Source organism: Pogoniulus pusillus, chromosome 11, assembly GCF_015220805.1.
Source record: "Pogoniulus pusillus isolate bPogPus1 chromosome 11, bPogPus1.pri, whole genome shotgun sequence".
Taxonomy (NCBI): Eukaryota; Metazoa; Chordata; class Aves; order Piciformes; family Lybiidae; genus Pogoniulus; species Pogoniulus pusillus.
The window spans coordinates 4,277,912-4,301,480 of record NC_087274.1 but is presented as its reverse complement, the minus strand read 5'-3'; the positions used below and the strand labels follow the sequence as shown (position 1 = coordinate 4,301,480).

Below are 23,569 nucleotides of genomic sequence, written 5' to 3'. Positions count from 1 at the left end.
GGAGCTCTGCCCGGTCCCCGCCCCGAGCCCCGGGAGCTCTGCCCGGTCCCCGCCCCGGGGTGCCCGCACCCCCCGGCTCCGCCACTCGAGCTCCCCCATGCGCCCTGCCCCGGGAGGCGGCGGCGCCTGCTGCCCGCTGCCGGAGCTGTCCGTGCCCGCCGCTGCCGCTTCCCCCGCACCGGCCATGCCGGGGCCGCGCCGGGACCGCCCGGCCGTGCTGCTGCTGCTCGGAGCCTTGCTGGCCGCCGATCTCTACTTCCACCTCTGGCCCCGGGCACGGCGGGAGCTGGCGGCGAGAGCCCCGGGCTGCGCCTGCCGCCGCCGATCTGCCGCCGCTACGGCCGCCGCTCCGCCGCCCCGCTCCCGAGCAGCCTCCGCGCTGCGGCGGCTCTTCGCCCACCCGCTGTACCGAGCCGCCGGCCCGCGGGGCCCCGCCGAGCCGCTGCTGGGCGCCCGCGAAGCCCTCAGGTACTACCGGCGGAAGGCGGCTCGCTGGAACAGGTGCGTCCCGCCGGCACGGCACCCCCTCCACGGGCACCCCCTCCACGGGCACCCCCTGCATGGGCATCCCAAGCACAGGTATCCCCTGGACATGACCTCCCCTGTGGGCACTCCTTGCATGGGCACCTCCCGGACACCTCCTGCATGGACATCCCAAGCACAGGTAGCCCCTGGGCATGACCTCCCCTATGGGCACTCCTTGCATGGGCATCTCCTGGACACCCCCTGCATGGACATCCCAAGCACAGGTAGCCCCTGGGCACGACCTCCCCTATAGGCATTCCTTGCATGGGCATCTCCTGGACACCCCCAGCATGGACATCCCAAGCACAGGTAGCCCCTGGGCATGACCTCCCCTATGGGCATTTCTTGCATGGGCACCTCCCGGACACCTCCTGCATGGACATCCAAGCACAGGTATCCCCTGGGCACTCCTTGCATGGGCATCTCCTGGACACCCCCTGCATGGACATCCCAAGCACAGGTATCCCCTGGGCATGACCTCCCCTATGGGCACTCCTTGCATGGGCATCTCCTGGACACCCCCTGCATGGACATCCCAAGCACAGGTAGCCCCTGGGCACGACCTCCCCTATGGGCATTTCTTGCATGGGCACCTCCCGGACACCTCCTGCATGGACATCCCAAGCACAGGTATCCCCTGGGCACAACCTCCCCTATGGGCATTCCTTGCATGGGCATCTCCCGGACACCTCCTGCATGGACATCCCAAGCACAGGTATCCCCTGGGCACTCCTTGCATGGGCACTCCTTGCATGGGCACCTCCCAGACACCTCCTGCATGGACATCCCAAGCACAGGTATCCCCTGGGCATGACCTCCCCTATGGGCACTCCTTGCATGGGCACCTCCCGGACCCCTCCTGCATGGACATCCCAAGCACAAGTATCCCCTGGGCATGACCTCCTCTATGGGCACTCCTTGCATGGGCACCTCCCAGACACCCCCTGCATGACCATCTCCTGGGCACCCTTTGCATGGGCATCCCAAGCACAGGTATTCCCTGGGCACAACCTCCTCTATGGGCACCCCTTGCATGAGCACCTCTCGGATGATCTCTGCATGAACATCTCCTGAACACCTCCTTCCTGGGCAGCCCCTCCACGAACATCTCCCTGGCACCATCTTCATAGGTATCTCCTGGGCACTCCTTTCCCGAGCACCCCCTGCAGGGGCATTTTCTGGTTAACTCCTGCATGAGACTCCCAAGTGCAGATACCCCTCAGACACCTCTTTCTCTGGAACCCCTCCCTGGGCATCTCCTGGGCACCCCTTTCCTGAGTACTCCTCACGTGGGTATCCCCTGGGCACCCTCCCTCCAGGCATCCCTTCCAGGCACCCCCTGCACAGCCACCCCAGAAGCACCCTGTTCTGAGCAGCTCTCCCCTCCGATCCCTTTTAAGCGCCTCCTGCCTGGGCGTGCACCCACTGGGTACCCCCTGGCATCTCTGGCTCAGTTTGTCCCCTCTCCTGGCTCTCTGCCACCACTAACCCCTGTGGTCCCTGCCTCAGGGGTGAATGGTGACGCTCAGCACCATCCCTGAGCATCACACATGACCCAGCTGCTGGGGCTTCACACGCCAGGGCCTCTGAACTGCCAGTCTAACTGCCCTCCTGTGAGGCTTTCATCCTCACTGGAAACAGCCCTGGCATCCTTGCTCATCCCTGCACCCCACCAGCTTCTTCCCTCATGCACCAGCTCAGATCCACTGGGATGCCTGTGGTGATGGGGTGCTGAAGCAGGTCACCCTTGGTACCTCTGCACAGAAGCTGCCAGAGTGCTGAAGTCACAGCATTGCCTCACTGCCCCCTTCATGGGACCGGGCTGGTGCCTACCTGCAGAGGGGACTGCTCCTCCTGCCTCCCGCTCGCCGATTGCTAAGCTGCGCAGGCAGCACGTCCAAGCTCCCAGCTTCTCCACTTCCATGCATAGTCCTCTTCTGTGGGCCTCACCCAGGCCTGGCTTCAGGCACAATCTGCAGGAGGAGATGATGGGAAGTGACCATGGAAAGAACCAAAGAATTACCTCTGTGGTTTGGGCAGCACCAGGAGCTGCCCCATGTGCTCGGCTGGGGGTCACCCCTGTGAGGTTCATCCCTTGCTTGAGTCACTCTGGAGCAGGTCAAATCCTTCTTGAAGTCCATGGGTGGTGGATTTGAGTGTTGTCAGGACGTGGCCATGCTGTGCCACCGACCATCCTCAGATAAATCTGCTCAGAGCTGAGCAATGCCTTCTGGAGACATCGGGATTTGGGCAGCAAGATGGATGCTTCCCAAGCACAAGCCTGGTGGGGATGAGAGATCTGAACCAAAGTAGCTCGTGGCATGTACTGAATGGCTCCTAAGCACCACCAGATGCCCTGAGCACCCAGTGCCAAGCGTTTGCAGCAGCACTGGCATTCCATCTGTGCCAGCCTCACCTGTGGGACAGCCCTGGCTCTGCTGAGAAGTCTGCCTCCCACAGCTTTACGTGCTGCTCTGTTTAGATGTGCTGCTTGTGATGGAGCCATGGCCACACGTTGTCTTCCCTCCTGAGCTCTAGGTGAGGATGTGGCCAGGAGGAAAGCTGTGATGCTGTTTGCCCTTGACTGACTTGGCTGTGCACCTCCAGGAAGGAGAAGGGAGGCAGAGTATTGATTGTTCCTCAGTCACTCTGAAATGAAATATATGATGCTCGCGAGCAGGAGAAGCCTCCAGCCAGCAGGGCAGGCCCAGGTGACACTCAGCCTCTGCTGCAAATGGAATGGATTATGAGATGGCCCTTGCCAGCCCTGCTGCATTTCATAAGGCTGCTGCTTTGCTATTGGCATGGAGGAATCTCTGCCTCACCAGAAGCACTGCAGAACCCATGTCTGAGCTCACGTCTGCTCTGCCGTGGTCAGTGAAAGAGCTGTCCCTATAAACACTCAGAGCCAAGGACCTTGACCTGTGGCACCCAGGAGCCCATAGCTTTGACCTGTGGGACCTAGAAACCTATGGCATCAATCTGTGGCACCCAGGAGCCCAGCCCATGGCTTTGACCTGTGGGACCTAGAAACCCATGGCATCAACCTGTGGCACCCAGGAGCCCATGGCTTTGACCTGTGGGACCTAGAAACCCATGGCATCAATCTGTGGCACCCAGGAGCCCATGGCTTTGACTTGTGGCACCCAGAAATCCATGGCTTCAACCTGTGGCACCCAGAAACCCAAGGCACCGACCTGTGGCACCCAGAAACCCATGGCTTCAATCCGTGGCACCCAGGAACCCATGGCTTCAACCAGTGGCACCCAGGAGCCCATGGCTTCAACCAGTGGCACCCAGGAGCCCATGGCTTCAACCAGTGGCACCCAGGAACCCATGGCTTCAACCAGTGGCACCCAGGAACCCATGGCTTCAACCAGTGGCACCCAGGAGCCCATGGCTTCAACCAGTGGCACCCAGAAGCCCATGGCTTCCTCTCCTAATCCATAGGCTTAGTGAAGCTGCTGCCTCATGGGCAGGAGAGCAGAACACAACCTACCTCGGTGGTGCTGGCTGTGTACTGCCTGCTGACATCTCCATGCCTATCCTCAGCACTCCAGCCAGGACCAGGATTTGATGGCAGGCTGCAGAAGCAGCTGGAGCCACAGACAGGAACACAGAGAGGGCACTGCAACAAAACCCACCCACACCTCTTCAAAACCAGAGCAACCCCAAGCAGCACTACAGGCTGGGGACAGAGTGGCTGAGAGCAGCCAGGAAGAAAGGGACCTGGGGGTGCTGGCAGAGAGTAGCTGAAGATGAGGCAGCAGTGTGCCCAGGTGGGCAGCAGAGCCAGTGGCATCCTGGGCTGGCTCAGGAGCAGTGTGGGCAGCAGGACAAGGGAGGTTCTTATGCCCCTGTGCTCAGCACTGCTCAGGACACCCCTTGAGTGCTGTGGCCAGTTCTGGGCTCCTCAATTCAACAGAGATGTTGAGGTGCTGGAAGGTGTTTGGAGAAAGGCAGCAAGGCTGGGGAGGGGCCTGGAGCAGAGCCCTGTGAGGAGAGGCTGAGGGAGCTGGGGGTGTGCAGCCTGCAGCAGAGGAGGCTCAGGGCAGAGCTCATTGCTGGCTACAGCTGCCTGAAGGGAGGCTGTAGCCAGGTGGGGTTGGGCTCTGCTGCCAGGCAAGCAGCAACAGAAGAAGGGGACACAGTCTGCAGTTGTGCCAGGGCAGGTCTAGGCTGGATGTTGTTCGGAAGTTGTTGTCAGAGAGAGTGATTGGCATTGGAATGGGCTGCCCAGGGAGGTGGTGGAGTCACCATCCCTGGAGGTGTTGAAGCCAAGCCTGGCTGGGGCACTTAGTGCCATGGTCTGGTTGCTTGGCCAGGGCTGGGTGCTAGGTTGCACTGGCTGAGCTTGGAGGTCTCTTCAACCTGCTTGATTCTATGAACCACCCTTGCAGACTCCAGAGACTGTTTTTATCCTTGAACCAACAGATTCAAAACTCCACACTCTTTAACCAGCTTGCTGCCAGGGCATGTGTGGTAGGAGTGGACACCATGCCCCCTGCCCAGCATCACCCCTCATGCTGTGCCACTTGCAGCCCAGCAGCACACTGGCAGAGCAGGGAGCCAGGGCAAGCCCAGGGCTCTTTATAGGCCAGCAGCAATCAGCCCAGGTTTTTGTATCATCCTGGCTTTTGCAGACAGCTGCTCTGAGAGGGAAGTATTTTAGGAACCCTGAAGGAATTGGGGAGGCAGAGGGGGCTGGCTTTGGGGGTTACAGGTTGGCAAAGACCTTGCTGGCCCTACAACAGCTTGCCCAGGTCAGGGGCCATGCTGGCATTGGGCTGGGAACTGCCTCCCCTTGCACAACTGCTGCCTTTTTTCCCCAGCAGTAAGCTCCTGCTCACTGCTACCCAGTGGGGAGCAAGCTGGGGGGATGGGAGGCAGGAGAGAAAGTGTGGCTGAATGGTTGAGAGGCTTCCCAAGGTAATACTCCTGAATCATCCTTCTAAATGACACTGAGGTCTTCACTGGCCACACCTGTGGCAGGGCAGCCAAGGTTGTGCCTCAAAGACTCACCCACACAAAACCTGGTGCGTGGCAGCATGCTGGAAGGTCAAGAAATGTCCATCAGAGCTGATGGCATCCCAGGGCCACATCCTTGTGCAGAGTAGCCAGAAGGGCTTAGTCTGCTCCCACGTCCTCTTCCTCCTCCTCCCAACCTAGAAGTAGAGCTCCTGCCTTCTTTGGCAGGTGGGCTGAGCAAAGAGACATGCCCTAAAAGCCCTGCCCCTGCAGAGTGGCCAGCTCAGGGCCAGGTGAGCCCCCAGCAGCAGCAGCACACCCTCCTCCCTTGGGCACTCAGCTGGGAATCACTCAAGCTCCCTCCTAAACTGCATGGATGGAGAAGTGCTCCGAGACCCTGATTGCTGACCTGCCTGTGGACTTTGTGCTGTGGCTGACCTGGGCCAACTGGAAGGCAAACAGACTGGGAGAGGGACCAGGCTGCTCTGACCTGCAGATCCACCACAGATTCTCTCCCTTTCCTAGATTGCTCCTGGGATGCTACTGAAACGTTTCCCTCACCACCAGGGAGGCTCAGCCCTGGCTGATGGTTAGGGCTGGACTAACCACACCGTTTAGCCTGCTTGGATGGAGATGGATGGTGGAAAAGAGGGGGGGGGGGGGGGGAAACCCAGCCAACAACCAAAAACTTAACATTTTCCTGCTGGTTTGCAGCAAAAAATAACCCCCAGCAACACCCACGAGGCAGAGCTGTTCCCACTCACCAGCATCGACCCAACCTCAGCGTGCAGCCAGCACCCACTTGCTGCAGACAGCGAACTCCAGCAGAGCCCAGGGCACATTCCTCTCTCCTGCTGAGCCTGAAAGCCACGGCCTTCCAGCCTCCCTCTCCTCCCTGCTTTTACTTTTGTCTGCATTGGGCAAGACCTGGGAAAGTGAGGGGGAGAGGAAAAAAAATCAGCTGGGCAGGGCAAAGCCTCCTGCTTTCCATCTTTGTGTTTCCCAGAGGGTCTGGGTTGGGTCTGAGCATCTCCCTCTCTGTCACAGGATGTCAGGGGTTGGAAGGGACCCTAAGAGATCGAGTCCAACCCCCCCCTGCCAGAGCAGAACCAGACAATCTAGCACAGATCACAGAAAAACACATCCATAGAGGCCTTGAAAATGAAACAATACTCTCCTGGTGCAATGGGATAGGCTCTCCTGCAAAGGAAACCACCAGATCCATTGGGGGAGGGATGCAAAGTTGGTGATGGGAACAAGCACATCATGATCCTATGGCTCTGCACTGTCCTCTTGGTTACTGCAGCCTGTGATCACAGGCTCACAGGATGTTAGGGGTTGGAAGGGACCCAAAGAGATCATAGGATCACAGGATGTTAGGGGTTGCAAGGGACCCAAAGGGATTATAGGATCACAGGATGTTAGGGGTTGGAAGGGACTCAAGGAGCTCATCCAGTCCAACCCTCCTGCCACAGCAGGACCACACAATCTAGCTCAGGTCACAGAGGAACACATCCAGACAGGCTTGGAAAGGCTTCAGAGAAGGAGACTCCACAGCCTCTCTGGGCAGCCTGTGCCAGTGCTCTGGGACCCTTACAGTCAAGAAGTTCCCCCTTGTGTTGAGCTGGAACCTCCTGTGCTGCAGCTTCCATCCATTGCTCCTTGTCCTATCCCAGGGAGCAGTGAGCAGAGCCTGTCCCCCCCACTCCTGACCCCCAGCCCTCAGATAGTTATAAACATTGATTCAATCCCCTCTCAGTCTTCTCTTCTCCAGACTAAGCAGCCCCAGGTCCCTCAGCCTCTCTTCATCAGGCAGTGCTCCAGTCCCCTCATCATCCTCATAGCCTTCCACTGGACCCTCTCCAGCAGTTCCCTGTCCCTCTTCAACTGGGGAGCCCCAAACTGAAAGCAGTATTCAGGATGAGGTCTCAGCAGGGCAGAGCAGAGTGGTTCATGCCCCACAGGTTTCAGCCCCCAGCTCCTTGTTTTCATTCATGGATGTTTCTTGGCCCTTCCAGTGCCAACTGAACTTTGTTTTCCCATCAGTTATCAGGACCAGCTGCTCTCTGCTGCTGTTAATGAGAAACCAACCCTGTGTCCTCCACGGGGTGGAATAAGTCACCTCCTGATGGCACTTTACCAAAGTATGGCTCCAGCCCTGGGGACCTTGAGGTTGAGGAAAGTGCTGCTCAAGTGGGGGGAAGTTTGGGGGGGGGTCATTAATGAACTTGGGAGGCCACTTCAGCTCTGCTTGCCAAGAAGGGGCTGGGTTCAACCTTCACTTCCAGAAGGTGGTGGGCAGGATACTGCCAAACAGGCTTGCCACATCCCTTTGGCACACCAGACTGAGGGCTGTGGATCTGGTGGGGGAGGCAGTTTGTGACCCTTGGTGATGGTTTTCTTGCCCTGGAACCTCCAGCTTCAGGACACTACTCTGGCAGAGATGTGAGGGGTTTAAATTGGGAGAGAAGAGATTCAAACTAGATGTTAAGAGGGGGTTCTAGTGGACAGACACTGGCACAGGTTGCCCAGGGAGGTTGTGGAGCACAGAATCACCCAATGTGATCTTTGATCACATTGGGTGATTCTGTGCTCCACAACCTCCCTGGAGGTGTTCAAAGCCAGGTTGGATGAGGCCTTGAGTGACCTGTTCTAGTGGGAGGTGTCCCAGGGTTGGAGCAGGATGAGCTTTCAGGTCCCTTCCAAGCTAAAGCATCCTATGATAAGGACAGTTGGCTATGGAGGCTTGCTCAGACAAGCTCCTGTTGCTGCCCTGGGCTCTCCAGACCCCTCATTGAAAAGTCATAAGTCATAGAATCACAGAATCAATCAGGTTGGAAGAGACCTCCAAGCTCAGCCAGTCCAACCTAGCACCCAGCCCTAGCCAGTCATCTAGACCAAGTCACCTGCTGGCACATCACTTGCCCTCCCAAGTCTGGCCTGGATCTTGCAGTCCCTTCAGGAAGAATCGTGTCACACACACTGCATCTGTCACACAGAGCAGCTCTTGTGTTGCTGGAGATGTGTAGCCCTGCCCTGGCACCCCTCCTGGCCCTGATGGGGCAATGAGAAGACATCAGAGTCCCTCATCTTCCTGCTTGAGGCTGCTTTCCCAGGGCTTTGCAGAGGCAAGAAGGTGGCACAGAGTGTGAGTCCTTTAACCCTCTCAGTCACCCTGCCTCAGTTTCCCCTTGGGTAGCACCCAGGCTCTTTACCCACCCTGTGCCCTCAGGCTCTGCTCTCTGACACTCTCCCTGCTCCCTGACAGCCTCTGGGCTCTGAGCAGGAAAGGTTTCCAGCCCAGGGCTCCTCCTCCTCACTCCATAACCCCTCTCTTGCAGGCGACACAAGCTTTACAGGGAGGAGCTGAACCTGACGTCCCCAGCAGCACCGCTGCTGCTGCGGGCAGAGGCCAGCTGGCTGCAGTTCCACCTGGGCATCACTCGAGATGGGCTCTACCCACGCTCCAGCCCCACTGTCACCAGGCTCCTGCGGGACATGCAGGACTTCACCACTATCAGTGCTGGTAAGCACCCTTCTGCTGCAGGGGTGGAGAGGAGACCGCTGGGAGCTGCGTGGGGAGCTCCAACCCCCCCTCAAGGTCACTTTGGCAAACAAGGTTGTGCTGTCCCTCACTGGAGGGAGCCCTGAGCCCTCTGCCAGCTTCCCAGCAGGTTTCATGCTGTGAGGAGGGAGGAAGGACTTGGCTGTGGTCCTCAATGCAGCACTTTTTGGTGCCAGCCAGGCTGGGGACCTGTTGCACAGCAGTTTAATCCCAACTGTCTGCCTCAGCACCCCCCAAAAAGAGTCATAGAAGCAGTCAGGGTTGGAAGGCACCACAAGGAGCAGCCAGTGCCAACGCCCCTGCCATGCCCAGGGACACCCTACCCTAGAGCAGGCTGCCCACAGCCTCAGCCAGCCTGGCCTCAAACACCTCCAGCCATGGGGCCTCAACCACCTCCCTGGGCAGCCCATTCCAGCCTCTCACCACTCTCCTGCTCAACAACTTCCTCCTCACCTCCAGGCTGACTCTCCTCACCTCCAGCTTTGCTCCATTCCCCCCACTCCTCTCGCTCCCTGACAGCCTAAAAAGGAGACTGTAGCCCTCGCTGTGCAGGTGGCACTGACGCAGGCAGTGCCTTGCTGCATGCCCAGTCCTGGGAGGAGGGGTCAGCAGCAAGAGTCTGAGCCTGCTGAGGTCTCACCACTCCTCCTGCCCTTGCAGACTACAGCCAGGATGAGAAAGCACTGCTGGGAGCCTGCGACTGCAGCCAGAGTGAGTGTGGCATTCGGGTCCCTGCTGTCCCCTCACACACCGCCCTTCAGCTCACCCCAGTCCCCAGCTGCTCCATCCCCACCTCAGCAAGGGCAACAAAATGCCAGGCACTGCCAGGCCCTTCTCCCTTCCATTAAACCCTACCACCCCAAGAGAGGCTGGCATCTGGGTGTCAGGACACCAGTGGGCCGCTGGTTTCTACTGGGGGGGGAGGAAAAGTCCCCAGGGGATGTAAGAAATGGGTGTTGGGAGAAGTGCTGGAAGGAAAACCTCTTCTAGGAGAGAGTCAGCAGAGAGAAGAGCAGCTGGCATCAGCTGTGGGATGCTCTCAGGAGGGTGGAAAGCTGAACCCCACTGGAGTGTGCAGCTGGTGCTTCACCACACTGCCAAGGCAGCTAACAGCCTGTTGCCTTCTCCAGTTGTGAAGCCCAGTGGTGTGCACCTGAAGCTGGTCCTCAGGTTCCAGGATTTTGGAAAAGCCATGTTCAAGCCCATGAGGTAAGGCACACTGGTAAGAGCACCACAAGAGCCACAGCTCACGGAGCCTGCAGCAGAGGGTGCCAGGACAGGCATGCAGGATTCCAGAGTGGCTGGAGTTGGAAGGCACCTCAGAGACCATCTACTTCCAACCCTCTGCCATGGGCAGGGACGCCTCCCATTAGCCCAGGTTGCTCAAAGCCTCACCCAGCTTGGTATCACAGTACCACAGTATCATCAGGGTTGGAAGAGACCTCACAGATCATCAGGTCCAACCCTTTACCACAGAGCTCAAGGCCAGACCATGGCACCAAGTGCCACGTCCAGTCCTGCCTTGAACAGCTCCAGGGACGGCGACTCCACCACCTCCCCGGGCAGCCCATTCCAGTGTCCAATGACTCTCTCAGTGAGAGAGAATCATTGGACACTCTCTCAGTGAGTGGTCTTACACACTTCCAGGGCTGAGGCATCCACAGCTTCTCTGGGCAGCCCTTTCCAGGGCCTCACCACCCTCCCTAAAGAATTTCTTCACCACATCACATCACGGCAGCCGCAGCTCCCCTCCCCTGCACCCAGCTACCCCCAGAGCCGAAACGACTCCACTGCCATGGGCTGCACCCCTGGGTGCACTGCACCCCTGGGTGCACTGCCCCTGTGCCACCACCTGCCAGCTGGGCCCAGGTGGGTGAACCACCCCCTGCTCTTTCCCAGGCAGAGACGTGAGGAAGAGACTCCTGAGGACTTGTTCTACTTCGTTGACTTCCAGCGGCACAACGCAGAGATCGCTGCCTTCCACCTGGACAGGTAGGGACCTGCACAGGCACCTGCGGCAGGCAGCAGCCCTGCTCAGCCCTGCTCAGCCCTGCAGAGCTGCCCAGCCCCACAGACCTGACTGCCTCGCAGCACCCTTTGCTGCTGCTGGGTTATCTGGGGATGGGGAGGCTCTGGCTCTCGGCTGAAGTCCAGGGGTTATAGAGTCATAGAATCAGCCAGCTTGGGAGAGACCTCCAAGCTCAGCCAGCCCAACCTAGCACCCAGCCCTGCCCAAGCAACCAGACCATGGCACTAAGTGCCCCAGCCAGGCTTGGCTTCAACACCTCCAGGCATAGTGACTCCACCACCTCCCTGGGCAGCCCATTCCAATGCCAATCACTCTCTTGGACAACAACTTCCTACTAACATCCAACCTAGACCTCCCCTGGCACAGCTTGAGACTGTGTCCCATTCTTCTGTCCCTGGTTGGCTGTCAGAAGAGCCCAACCCCACCTGGCTGCAGCCTCCCTTCAGATAGCTCTAGACAGCAATGAGCTCTGCCCTGAGCCTCCTCTGCTGCAGGATGCACACCCCCAGCTCCCTCAGCCTCTCCTCACAGGGCTCTGCTCCAGGCCCCTCCCCAGCCTTGCTGCCCTTCTCCAAACACCTTCCAGCACCTCCACATCTCTCTTGAATTGAGGAGCCCAGAACTGGACACAGCACTCAAGGTGTGGCCTGAGCAGTGCTGAGCACAGAGGCAGAAGAACCTCCCTTGTCCTGCTGCCCACACTGCTCCTGAGCCAGCCCAGGATGCCATTGGCTCTGCTGCCCACCTGGGCACACTGCTGCCTCATCTTCAGCTACTCTCTACCAGCACTCTCAGTTCCCTCTCTGCCTGGCTGCTCTCAGCCACTCTGGCCCCAGCCTGTAGTGCTGCTTGGGGTTGTTGTGACCAAAGTGTAGAACCCTGCACTTGGCCTTGTTCAGTCTCATCCCATTGGCCTCTGCCTTGGCCTCTACACAAGAATCAGAGAATTATTTGGGCTGGAAAAGCCCTGAAAGGTCACTGAGTCCAACCATAGACCTGACCACCATGGCCATCAAACTGTGTCCCAAAGTGCCATGCCTGCACTTTCCTGTCCACCTCCAGGCATGGTGGCTCCACCACCTCCCTGGGCAGCCCTGACCACTTTGAAGCAAAGAAAATCTTCCTAATCTCCATCCTAACTTTCCCCTGGCTCAATTTCAAGCTCTTTCCTCTCATTTTATCAGCTGATACTAGAGAGAATAGACTGACCCTCACTTCACTCCAACCTCCTCTCAGGGAGTTGTAGAGAGCTATGAGGTCCTCCCTCAGTCTCCTCTTCTCCATACTAAACAACCCCAGTCCCCTCAGCTGCTCCTCATAAGACTTGATCTCTAGAGCCTCCACCAGAACAGGCTGGTAGGCAGAGCCCAGGCTAGAGATGGCTCAGGAATTCACCTGACCATCCACAACCACACACACATTGTCCTTTTCATGCACCAAAGTGCAAAGATGAGCTCTGTCACAGCCTGGATCCTCTCCTGGTGAAGCAGTCACACTCTCAATCAGCAATCAAGCAGTGTTTGCATTGAGATCTACTGCAGCACTGCAGTTTCAAACCCTCAGCTAATGAGCAATTAACCCAGCACCTCTTCCCAGCAGGCTTTGTATTTAATAGAATCAAAAATGCCCTTCTGAGAAGAGGAGGGCAGCAGCCTCCTTCCCCTCCCTGGGATGAGCACTGAACAGCATAGAATTAGAGACTCTGAGAGTTGGGAAAGACCTTTCAGATCATGAAGGGAGAGTGATCTTTGATGGTGCTGGTAGATGGGGGTCTCTAATTAGAATCATAGAGTCAAACAGGTTGGAAGAGACCTCCAAGATCACCCAGTCCAACCTAGCACCCAGCCTTAGCCAGTCAACTAGACCATGGCACTAAGTGCCCCAGCCAGGCTTTGCTTCAACACCTCCAGGGATGGTGACTCCACCACCTCCCTGGGCAGCCCATTCCAATGCCAATCACTCTCTCTGACAACAACTTCCTCCTAACATCCAGCCTAGACTTCCCCCAGCACAATTTGAGACTGTGTCCCCTTCTTCTGTTGCTGCTTGCCTGGCAGAAGAGCCCAACCCCTACCTGGCTACAGCCTCCCTTCAGGTAGTTGTAGACAGTAATAAGATCACCCCTGAGCCTCCTCTTCTGCAGGCTGCACACCCCCAGCTCCCTCAGCCTCTCCTCACAGGGCTCTGCTCCAGGCCCCTCACCAGCTTCGTTGCCCTTCTCTGGACACCTTCCAGCACCTCAACATCTCTCTTGAATTGAGGAGCCCAGAACTGGACACAGCACTCAAGGTGTGGCCTGAGCAGTGCTGAGTACAGGGGCAGAAGAACCTCCCTTGTCCTGCTGCCCACACTGCTCCTGAGCCAGCCCAGGATGCCATTGGCTCTGCTGCCCACCTGGGCACTGCTGCCTCATCTTCAGCTACTATCCACCAGCACCCCCAGGTCCCTTTCTTCCTGGCTGCTCTCAGCCACTCTGTCCCCAGCCTGTAGTGCTGCTTGGGGTTGTTGTGGCCAAAGTGCAGAACCCTGCACTTGGCCTTGTTCAATCTCATCCCATTGGCCTCTGCCCACCCATGCAGCCTGGCCAGGTCCCTCTGCAGGTCTCTCCTACCCTCCAACAGCTCCACACCTGCTCCTAGCTTGGTGTCATCTGCAAACTTACTGATGCTGGACTCAATCCCCTCATCCAGGTCATCAATAAAGATATTGAACAGGACTGTGTCCAGCTCACATGCTAAGCAGGACTGGCCTGTAACCCTTGGAGCTCAGGCTGTTGGAGAGGGAATGAAGGAGAATGAATTCCTTTTCCAGCTTCGCCCTTCCACCTTGCCTCACCTCCCACCAGTTTGCCTCTCTGCTGCCCAGGCTCCACCACCAGGAATAAAACCAAAATAGGCTGGACTGCTTTTCTAAAGTGCTTTGTGGTTTTTAGAGCTGAAAGATGTGAGATGAAAGCAAATAGTCTGTTTTTTTCCTCCCCACTTTAAACATTGCTCAATAAGTAACAGGCTAAATCCTGCTCCGTGCCCGCTGCTCAGGCACAGAGGGCATTACCCAGGCACCAAAGCACAGCAAGAGCTGCTTCACCCCCACGGTACTGACTCAGCAGCAGCTTTCCACTCCTGACATGACTACACTTTCCTGCCCCAGGCCCTGAGGTTTCTGAAGCACATTTGGGATGAATCAGCCAAGCCTGAGTGGCTGTGAGCGGGGCCATGGCTCCTCACTCACCTCCCGCTGCCGCAGCCGCCTTGCACCAGGCTCAGCACAGCTTTGCTCGCTGGCAGACTGCACAGCACAGAAGGTCCCAAGGGGCTGTTTGGGCTCCTGAAGGTCCCAGCTTGCATGCCAAGGGATGGGAGAAACCAGTCACAGAGAAAGGCAGAGGGATCCTGGAGAACACCCAGATGGTTCCAGGCGGCAGCTGTTGGCAGAGCAGAAGTCTGAACTCAGCCCTGTTTTGATCCAGGGAGTGAGGTGATCCTGGAGAGCTGCTAGAAAGAAGCTAAAGGAAAAATCCATCTGAGTTCAGCCATCACAGAATCAGTCAGGGTTGGAGGGGACCACAAGGATCATCCAGTTCCAATCCCTCTGCCATGGGCAGGGACACCTCACACTAGATCAGCCTGGTCACAGCCTCATCCAGCCTGGCCTTAAGCACTTCCAGGGATGAGGCTTCCACCACCTCCCTGGGCAACCTGTTCCAGCTTCTCACCACCTTCAAGGGGAAGAACTTCCTAACATCCAGCCAGAATCTACCCATTTCTAGCTTTGTTCTGTTCCCCCCAGTCCTATCACTACCTGACAGCCTAAAAAGTACCTTCCCAGCTTTCTTGTAGCCCACTTCAGATACTGAAGGCCACAAGAAGGTCACCTCAGAGCCTTCTCCTCTCCAGACTGACCAGCTCCAACTCCCTCAGTCTCTCCTCACAGCAGAGGTGCTCCAGCCCTCTGCTCATCCCCATGGCCCTTCTCTGGACACCTTCCAGCACATGCAGAGCACTCTTGTAAGTGGACACAGTACTCCAGGAGGGGTCTCACCAGTGCAGAGTAGAAGGGGAGGATCACTTCCCTGGCCCTGCTGGCCACACAGCAAAAGGCCCCTGGTGTACCAAGGGAAGGGACAAGGGCAGCTTCTGCTGTCCCACGTTGCCATCCTGTGCAGTAATGTCCCTTGGCACCGCAGGCTCTGACTGCTGTCCCTTTGGTGCAGGATCCTGGATTTCAGGAGGGTGCCACCCACAGTTGGGAGGTTGATCAACGTCACCAAGGAGATCCTGGAGGTCACCAAGAACGAGATCCTGCAGAGTGTCTTCTTTGTCTCACCAGGTAGGAGAGCATTTGGCTATGCAGCCTGCCCGAGGTGACCCTGCTGTGGCAGTGGGGTTGGACTCGAGGATGATCTCTGGAGGTCCCTTCCATCCACATGGACTAACAGAGTCACAGAACGTTGGGGATTGGAAGAGCAGGGCAAAGGGGACCAGCAGGACTTGTGCTGCTGAGCAGAAATGAAATTCTTGGGTGAAACATGCCCAAAACCAGGGTTACAGCAGAGGTGTCCCTTAGCCTCCAGCTGGAATCACCTGACAGATCTATCTCAATATTGAGGAGGGCTACAATAAAGATGGGAACAATATTTTAGCAGGGCCTGTTCTGACAGGACCAGGGGTGATGGTTTGAAACTAGAAGAGGGAGATTTAGGTAGAAGGAAGAAATTGCTTCCAGTGAGGATGGTGAGACACTAACACAGGGTACCCAAGGAGCTGCCCCATCCCTGGAAACATTCCAGGTCAGGCTGGGACTCTGAGCAACCTGCTCTAGTTGAAGATCATAGCATCATATAATCATAGAATGAGTCAGGGTTGGAAAGGACCACAAGGATCATCTAGTTCCAACTCCCATGCCAACCCCACACTGGAACAGGTTCTGCTGTGTCATGGTGGCAGTAAAATATCCTGGGTTTGCTGGAGGAATTGTCACTGCCACCAGCCGCCTCTCCCAGGCAAATGGATGCAGCTGTAGGAACCTCTGATGCCTGTAACAGCTCTCTTAGAATCAGTCAGGGTTGGAAGGGACTACAAGGATCAGCCAGTTCCAACCCCCCTGCCATGCCCAGGGACACCCTACCCTAGAGCAGGCTGCACACAGCCTCAGCCAGCCTGGCCTGAAACACCTCCAGCCATGGGGCCTCAACTACCTCCCTGGGCAACCCATTCCAGCCTCTCACCACTCTCATGCTCAACAACTTCCTCCAGGCCTGTCCATCAAGCAAAGCCCAAGTGCTGGCCATGCCCTCACAGCTCCACCTCCGTGATGTGGTTGCCTGTACCACAAGCCACGCAGTCACCGTTACATGTGAAAGGGCTGAGGTCAGCTCAGGCTACCTTGCAGTCCCCTGGGGATCATTGCTCCTTTCTCTTCTCCTGCCAGCCAGCAACGTCTGCTTCTTTGCCAAGTGCCCCTACATGTGCAAGACAGAGTACGCGGTGTGCGGCAACCCTCACCTGCTGGAGGGGTCCCTCTCTGCCTTCCTGCCGTCTCTCAACCTGGCCCCACGACTCTCCATCCCCAACCCATGGATCCGCTCCTACTCCTTCGATGGAAAAGAGGAGTAAGTGGGTAAATGCTGCTGCTGCTGCCCAGCTCTGCAGTGCAGGGAGCACAGCAGGGTAAGCACAGCCTGAAAGAGTTGGGGCTCTGCAGGCTGCAGAAGAGGAGGCTCCCAGGTGACCTTCTTGTGGCCTTCCAGCATCTGAAGTGGGCTACAAAAAATCTGGGGAGGGACTTTTGAGGCTGTGAGGGAGTGACAGGACTTGGGGGAAATGGAGCAAAGCTGGAGGTGGGGAGAGTCAGGCTGGAGGTGAGGAGGAAGTTGTTGAGCAGGAGAGTGGTGAGAGGCTGGAATGGGTTGCCCAGGGAGGTGGTTGAGGCCCCATGGCTGGAGGTGTTTAAGGCCAGGCTGGCTGAGGCTGTGTGCAGCCTGCTCTAGGGTAGGGTGTCCCTGGGCATGGCAGGGGGGTTGGAACTGGCTGCTCCTTGTGGTCCCCTCCAACCCTGCCTGATTCTGTGATTCCAAGATGGGTGGATGCAAGTTGTGTGTCCAAGGCAGAGGAAGACCAAGGTTCAGACTGCCCTCAATTAGACAAAGAATGCCTGGGCACTGCCTGGGCTTTACTTCCAGCCTGCTGCATGCACAAAGAGGGAGATGTAAGCCCTCCTCTTCTCCATCTCCACCTTGGAGAGTGGCTTTGGGGTGCTGTTGGGACACGGCAGCAGCAACCATTGAGTGAGACTCCCTCTCCTCCTCCATCTCCTGCAGGTGGGAAGTGAATCCACTCTACTGCAACACGGTGAGGGAGATCTACCCCTACAGCAACGGCAACAGACTGCTCAACGTCATCGACATGGCCATCTTTGACTTCCTGACAGGTATGGGGCAGGGGGCAGTCACCTTCCTTCCTTCCTTCTGCCTGAGCCTCCAGCAGCACTCTCTCTGCCCTCCCATGCCATGATGTCTCTCAAAGACATCCCTTCTGCTCCAGGGACTGCTGCCTCCCCACACCCCTTCTGATCTGTAGGCAAAGGGAGACCCCCCCCCAGACTCCCAGAAACATCCAGGTTGGTAAAGCCCCTCAGGATCACCAAGTCCAACCTAGAATCCTACTCTACAAGATTCACCTTAAACCATAGCCCTAAGCACCACATCCAAACCACCCTTAAACACATCCAGGATGGGCAACTCCACCTCCTCCCTGGGCAGCTCATTCCAGTCCCTGACCACTCTCTCCATGAAAAACATTTTGCTGATGTCCAACATCCTCAGCCTCAGCTTGAGGCCATTCCCCCTTGTTCTGTCTCCAATTATCACCAGCAGCCTCTCCACAATGTCCCTTCAGGTAGCTGTAGTCAGCAATGAGGTCTCCCCTCAGCCTCCTCTTCCTCAAACTGAAGACCCCCGACTCTCTCAGTCACCCAGCCCACTGCCTGGGGGCTTCAGCAAGGTGAAAGCAGCAGCTCTGAGCATGGTAACCCCTTCCCAGCAAGGCAACAACTAATTCATGTAGATCTGAAAGAAAAGGTAGGAGAAGTCAGAGAAGTTCTTGGTCCTGCACAAGGGCAACTCTGTTCCTCTGCCTGCCCTTGCCCAGGGAACATGGACCGGCACCACTACGAGATGTTCACCAAGTTTGGGGACGATGGCTTCCTGCTGCACCTGGACAATGCCAGAGGGTGAGGCTGCAGGAGGACACCAGGGAGGGGGAGGGTGCTGGGCAGGCACTGAAGCTCTGTGCTCTCTGCTTCACCTCCCCCCAGGTTTGGGCGGCATTCCCACGATGAAACCTCCATCCTGGCCCCGCTCTCCCAGTGCTGCATGTAAGTGCCAGCTCCATCTTCCTTCCCAGGCACGTCAGAAGCAAAAAGGTTAACCTGAGTAAAGAGAACAATCCAGGCCTGGCCTGACCAGCTAGAGGGACTCAGCCCACTGAGTCCCCTCCCAAGGACATTGTTCTGCACAGTGAGGGTGGTGGAACACTGGAACAGGTTGCCCTGAGATGTGTTGGAGACATTCAAGGTCAAACGATGGGCCTTGAGCAACCTGGTCTGGTTGGAAATGTCTGTGCTGACTGCAGGGAGGGATTGGGCAAGAGTGTCCCTTCCAAGCTGATGTGTTCAATGCTTCTTGCTCCAACATGATATCAAGCTACATACACCTAAGCAGGAACAAAGCCCTCCAGCCGCTCTGGATGAGAGGGACCTCTCCAGCCACAGGGGATGCTGAACAGCAGCTGCTCACCTCCCTGCTAAACCCTGCTCCTCTCTCTCCCAGCTGAGTTCCTCGCTCCATTTGGCTTCCTCTGGTATTTTTAGCTGCTTCTCACAGCTCCCACACCAGTTCCTGTCCCACACGTTGGGTCTGCTGCTCTCCTCTTCCAGCACTGCTCCAGCTACAGTGCACGGCACAACCACAGCTGTGCAGTAAGAGATGGGCTTCTTCCTGAGAGGGTCAAGACCCTCAAGAAGGCACAGACAAGCCTGAGAACAGCCCCCACTTAACCTGGCAACGAGGTTCTTTGTGGCTGATGAGGTCCATAGAAGGCTCTGGGTCACATCTTTAGCAATCGAGTACAAGCAGCAGGCTAACAGCTGCCCTGCGGGGCAGGAGCAGGGCTGAGGGCTGCATTCCAGCTCCGACTCCCTCCATTGTTCCTTATGTAACTGTTTCAGCCCTCAATTAGCTGTTCCCCATGGGTCAGACCATTCTGCTCTCCATCTCCTGTCTGCTCAGAGCAGAGCAAACACAGCTGGTGTTTACCCACAGCAGCCTCTCAGTCACCTCTTGCCTGGGAGGAGAGCGCAGGCAGAGTCAGCGCAGCTCACATCTGCTCTGGACGAGGCTTCCTCTGGCAGCAGCAGCAGCAGCAGCAGAACCTCTGCTCCAGCAGCAATTTAAAGCCTGATTGCCAGGCTTAGCACTTGATAAATTGAATTTTGGGTTTTAAGTAGGAAGAGGAGGCTGAGAGGAGCCCTCACTGCTCTCTACAACTGCCTAGGGGACAGCTTGTAGTGAGCTGGGTGTTGGTCTCACCTCCAAAGTAACCAGTGATAGATCCAAGGGAGGACCTCACTGCTCTCTACAACTGCCTAGGGACAGCTTGTAGTGAGCTGGGTGTTGCTGTCACCTCCCAAGTATAAGGGACAGAACAAGAGGCAGTGGCCTCAAGCTGCACCAGGGGAGATTTGAGCATTAGGATCAATTTTTTCACTGAAAGGGTTCTCAGGCAGTGGAACAGGCTGCCCAAGGGGGTGGTTGAGTCATCATCATCTCTGGAGGTACTTAAAAGCCAGGTAGCCTTCCAGTATCTGAAGTGGGCTACAGGAGGGCTGGGGAGGGACTATTGACAAGGTCTTGGAATGGCAGGGTGAGAAGGAATGGGTTTAAACTGGCAGAGAGAGATTCAAACTGGATGTTAGGAAGGAATTCTTTGCAGTGAGGGTGGTGAGACACTGGCACAGGTTGAGGGTGGTGAGACACTGGCACAGGTTGAAGGTGGTGAGACACTGGCACAGGTTGCCCAGGGAGGTTGTGGAGCACAGAAGCACCCAATGTGATCAAAGATCACATTGGGTGCTTCTGTGCTCCACAACCTCCCTGAAGGTGTTTAAGGCCAGGTTGGATGAGGCCTTAAACAACCTATTCTAGTGGGAGGTGACCCTGCCTGTGGTGGCAGATGATCTTTGAGGTCCCTTCTGTGATCCCTACGTGGTGCCTGGGGCCATGGCTTAGTGGTGGACTTGGTAGGGTGGGGTTAATGGTTGGCCTCAAAGATCATAAAGGTCTTTTCCAACCCTCAATGATTCTACAACCAAAGCAAGGCTGGCAGTGGGCAGCCAAGACTACAGCCCTCATTTAAGTCACCTGCCCCAGTGGCAGGCACTGTGCAGGAGGCAGCTGGGCACAGCACCTTCCTCCATCCCTGGTGCAATGCAAGAATCATAGAATCAAGCAGGTTGGAAGAGACCTCCAAGCTCAGCCAGTCCAACCTAGCACCCAGCCCTAGCCAGTCAACCAGACCATGGCACTAAGTGCCTCATCCAGGCTTTTCTTAAACACCTCCAGGGATGGTGACTCCACCACCTCCCTGAGCAGCCCATGGCAGACTAAAGCCCTGCACTTTGCCTGGCTCCTCCAGAGCCTCGGTGCAGCTCAGTGACTGCTCTGCCAGGCACAGCAGCAGGCAGCAGCTTGTCACTTGGCAAGGGAACAGCCTGTGTCCTGCTGGAGCTGCAGGCAGCCACATGACTGTTCCCAGTCGATGCCCTGGGTAAACAACAGGCATAAAGGCAAACCCAGGGGCTGGTTAAAATGTTTCTGGCTGCACCTTTTCCCCATCTGAAAATTCTGGCTCAGCTCAATGAATGGCTCCCTGAACGTGGACAACTCTGTTTCCAAGATTTAAAGGGCAGTCCTTAAAAGCACTGATTAACTTAGGAGTCAGAGATGCTGGAGTCAAAATGGTTTTGTTGAGGATTAAACAAATGACTTCAGAACGCTCAGGTTTGTTCCCAGAAGTGTTCTAAGATTGCAGCTTTTCATCCCACTTTCTGTCAAGGGGAAAGAGTGTTTAAATCTCAGTAGCTCTTAGGGTGAAAATCAGTTCCAGGAGATGTTCCCTCTTCCTGCTCAGTCTTGAGTGAAGTCTTTTTGTTTTCCTCATTCATTCCTCTTCATTTCACCTCCCTTTCTGCCCTCATCCCAGAAATGGCAGCCCTGGCTACATGGCAGCACCCTGCAGTGAGCTGGGGACTGGGTCATCTGTGACTCAGAGGAGGACCACTGATGGCCAATAGCTTCTGCCACACTTTTCTTTCTGCACTGCAGATAAGACTGGGAAGGGGAAGAGGTTTCTGCAGGCACTGTCATTTCCTTCAGAAAAGGGAAGCTTTTGTTCAAAGTTCTTTGACAAGTAGCTTCACCCACCTCTGCCCTCCCTCCTGGCTCAGCTGTTGCCTGCTGGGATGCTGTAAGGCACTTAGAGAGTCATAGAGCTGCTAAGATTTGAAAAGGTCTTAGGGAACATCAAGTTAAAATCAGAACTGCTCAGGTTGGAAGAGGTCTTTGAGATCATCAAGTCAGAATCACAGAACTGTTGAGGCTGGAAGGGGCCTTTGACATCACCAAGTCAGAATCATAGAACTGCTGAGGTTGGAAGGGGCCTTTGACATCACCAAGTCAGAATCATAGAACTGCTGAGGTTGGAAGAGGTCTTTGAGATCATCAAGTGAGAATCATAGAACTGCTGAGGCTGGAAGAGGTCTTTGAGATCATCAAGTGAGAATCATAGAACTGCTGAGGTTGGAAGGGGCCTTTGAGATCATCAAGCCTGACCTCTCACCTGGAGCTCACAACCCCATTACTGCCACTAAACCATGTCCCTCAGCACCATATCCACAGGTCTTTTAAATACCTCCAGGCATGGTGACTCCACCACCTCCCTAGGCAGCCTGTTCCAGCACCTGACAACCCTTGCAGGGAAGGAATTTTTCCTGATATCCAACTTGACCCTCTCTTGGCACAATTTGCAGCCATTTCCTCTTGTCCTCTCACTTGCTGCATGTGAGAAGAGCCCAACCCCCACCTTGCTCCAACCTCCTTTCAGGCAGTTGTAGAGTGCAATGAGAATAACAGGATCCCAGAGCCTGAGGACCTCAGAGCCTCAGGACCTCAGAGGCTGGAAGGAACCTTGAAAGCTCATCCAGTCCAACCCCCCCTGCCAGAGCAGGATCACCCAGAGCAGATAGCACAAGAACACATCAGGCAGGTTCGGAATATCTCCAGAGAGGGACATTCCACAACCACCCTGGGCAGCCTGTTCCAGTGCTCTGTCTCCCCTCATCCTCCTCTTCTGCAGACTAAACCCCTGCAGTTCCCTCAGGCATTGCTCCAGGAGGATGTCAGAGCTGTGTGTTTTCCAGGATCAAGAGGAGCACCCTGCTACGGCTGCAGCTGCTGGCTGAGCCTGAGTATCGGCTCAGCGATGTGATGCGGGAGTCCCTCCTGCAGGACCGCCTGGCGCCCATCCTGACCGAGCCCCACCTCTTGGCTTTGGACAGGAGGTTACAGCTGATCCTGAAAGCTGTGAGGAAGTGCATAGACACCTTTGGAGAAGCCAAGGTGGTGGCCAACGACACCACGCAGCCCAAGGCTCCTGCACCTGACAGAGTGAAGCTGACCACTTAAAAGTCCTTAACTCCCTGCCCAGAGGCAGGAAAAAGCCCTGCAAGGCAAGTGGGGAGTTTTAGGAGTTGGCAGCTTCCAGCTACAAACACCTGTGGAGACTGAGATGGGGAAAACTCTCCAGAAGGACTTCAAGCAGCACGCTGGGCTCACATGCTGAGCACTCAGCCAAAGCCTCTGTGCTTGGCCAGTGTGTTGGTAAGTTGTGGTGTGGCTGCAGCAGAGCCAAACCACCTCAGCACCAGCTCTGCCGTGGAAAAGCAGTGATCTCCTGTCCTGCTGCTGGGCATGCCCTTGGGAGGGTGGGGGAACACATGGCCATGGGTTTGCTCAGCCAGCACAGGGCTCTTGCTCTTTGCTGGTGAAGGACACAAACTAGATCCAAGGATGAAGCTTGAATAAAGAGATGCCAAGAGCAATTTCCTCTCAGTAAGTCTCTGTTCTCTAACCAAGACTGCTTAAGAAAGGAACAATCACCCAGCATAGGGGTGGGACCTGCCCCTGAGAGCAGATAACCTGTGGATTCAGCATGCTGAGGCTGAAGAGCATCTGCACAGCACTCACCACCAAACCTCTGTGTTGCTTCTTGGTCTCTTCAACAGCCATCAGCTCACACCAGTTCAGTCAAAACCCCACAGAGCAGTAAAACCACTCCTACAACCACCTGCCTCATGGGTGGAGGAGCCAGTCTGGGTTACAGGCAGCTTATCTGTTGCCTTGGACACCAAAGGGGGAAAAAAATCAA

At 56.3% G+C, this 23,569-nt stretch overlaps 1 protein-coding gene across 3 annotated transcripts; it reads left to right on the top strand.

The window, feature by feature from the left end:
* The first annotated feature begins 96 nt into the window (after positions 1-96).
* FAM20A (FAM20A golgi associated secretory pathway pseudokinase) lies at positions 97-23,253 on the top strand. 3 transcript variants are annotated; one of them, XM_064150649.1, is made up of 11 exons: positions 104-501; positions 8,835-9,019; positions 9,719-9,769; positions 10,189-10,267; positions 10,958-11,050; positions 15,301-15,416; positions 16,518-16,698; positions 17,407-17,516; positions 18,236-18,317; positions 18,402-18,461; positions 22,563-23,253. In XM_064150649.1, the coding sequence occupies exons 1-11, from the start codon at positions 185-187 to the stop codon at positions 22,825-22,827; spliced, it is 1,539 nt and encodes a 512-aa protein (XP_064006719.1). In that variant the 5' UTR covers positions 104-184; the 3' UTR covers positions 22,828-23,253. The 3 variants fall into 3 exon arrangements, with proteins under 3 accessions (XP_064006721.1, XP_064006720.1, XP_064006719.1); XM_064150651.1 differs by lacking the exons at positions 18,236-18,317; positions 18,402-18,461 and having other exon boundaries at positions 97-501; positions 22,563-22,712; XM_064150650.1 differs by lacking the exons at positions 15,301-15,416; positions 16,518-16,698 and having other exon boundaries at positions 100-501.
* Positions 23,254-23,569: the final 316 nt, after the last annotated feature.

Coding starts and splice junctions, on each gene's coding strand:
- FAM20A (XM_064150649.1), top strand. CDS start 185: ATGCCGGGGCCGCGCCGGGACCGCCCGGCCGTGCTGCTGCTGCTCGGA. Junction 11,051..15,300: donor GCTGCCTTCCACCTGGACAG/GTAGGGACCTGC, acceptor CCTTTGGTGCAG/GATCCTGGATTTCAGGAGGG. Junction 15,417..16,517: donor TGTCTTCTTTGTCTCACCAG/GTAGGAGAGCAT, acceptor TTCTCCTGCCAG/CCAGCAACGTCTGCTTCTTT.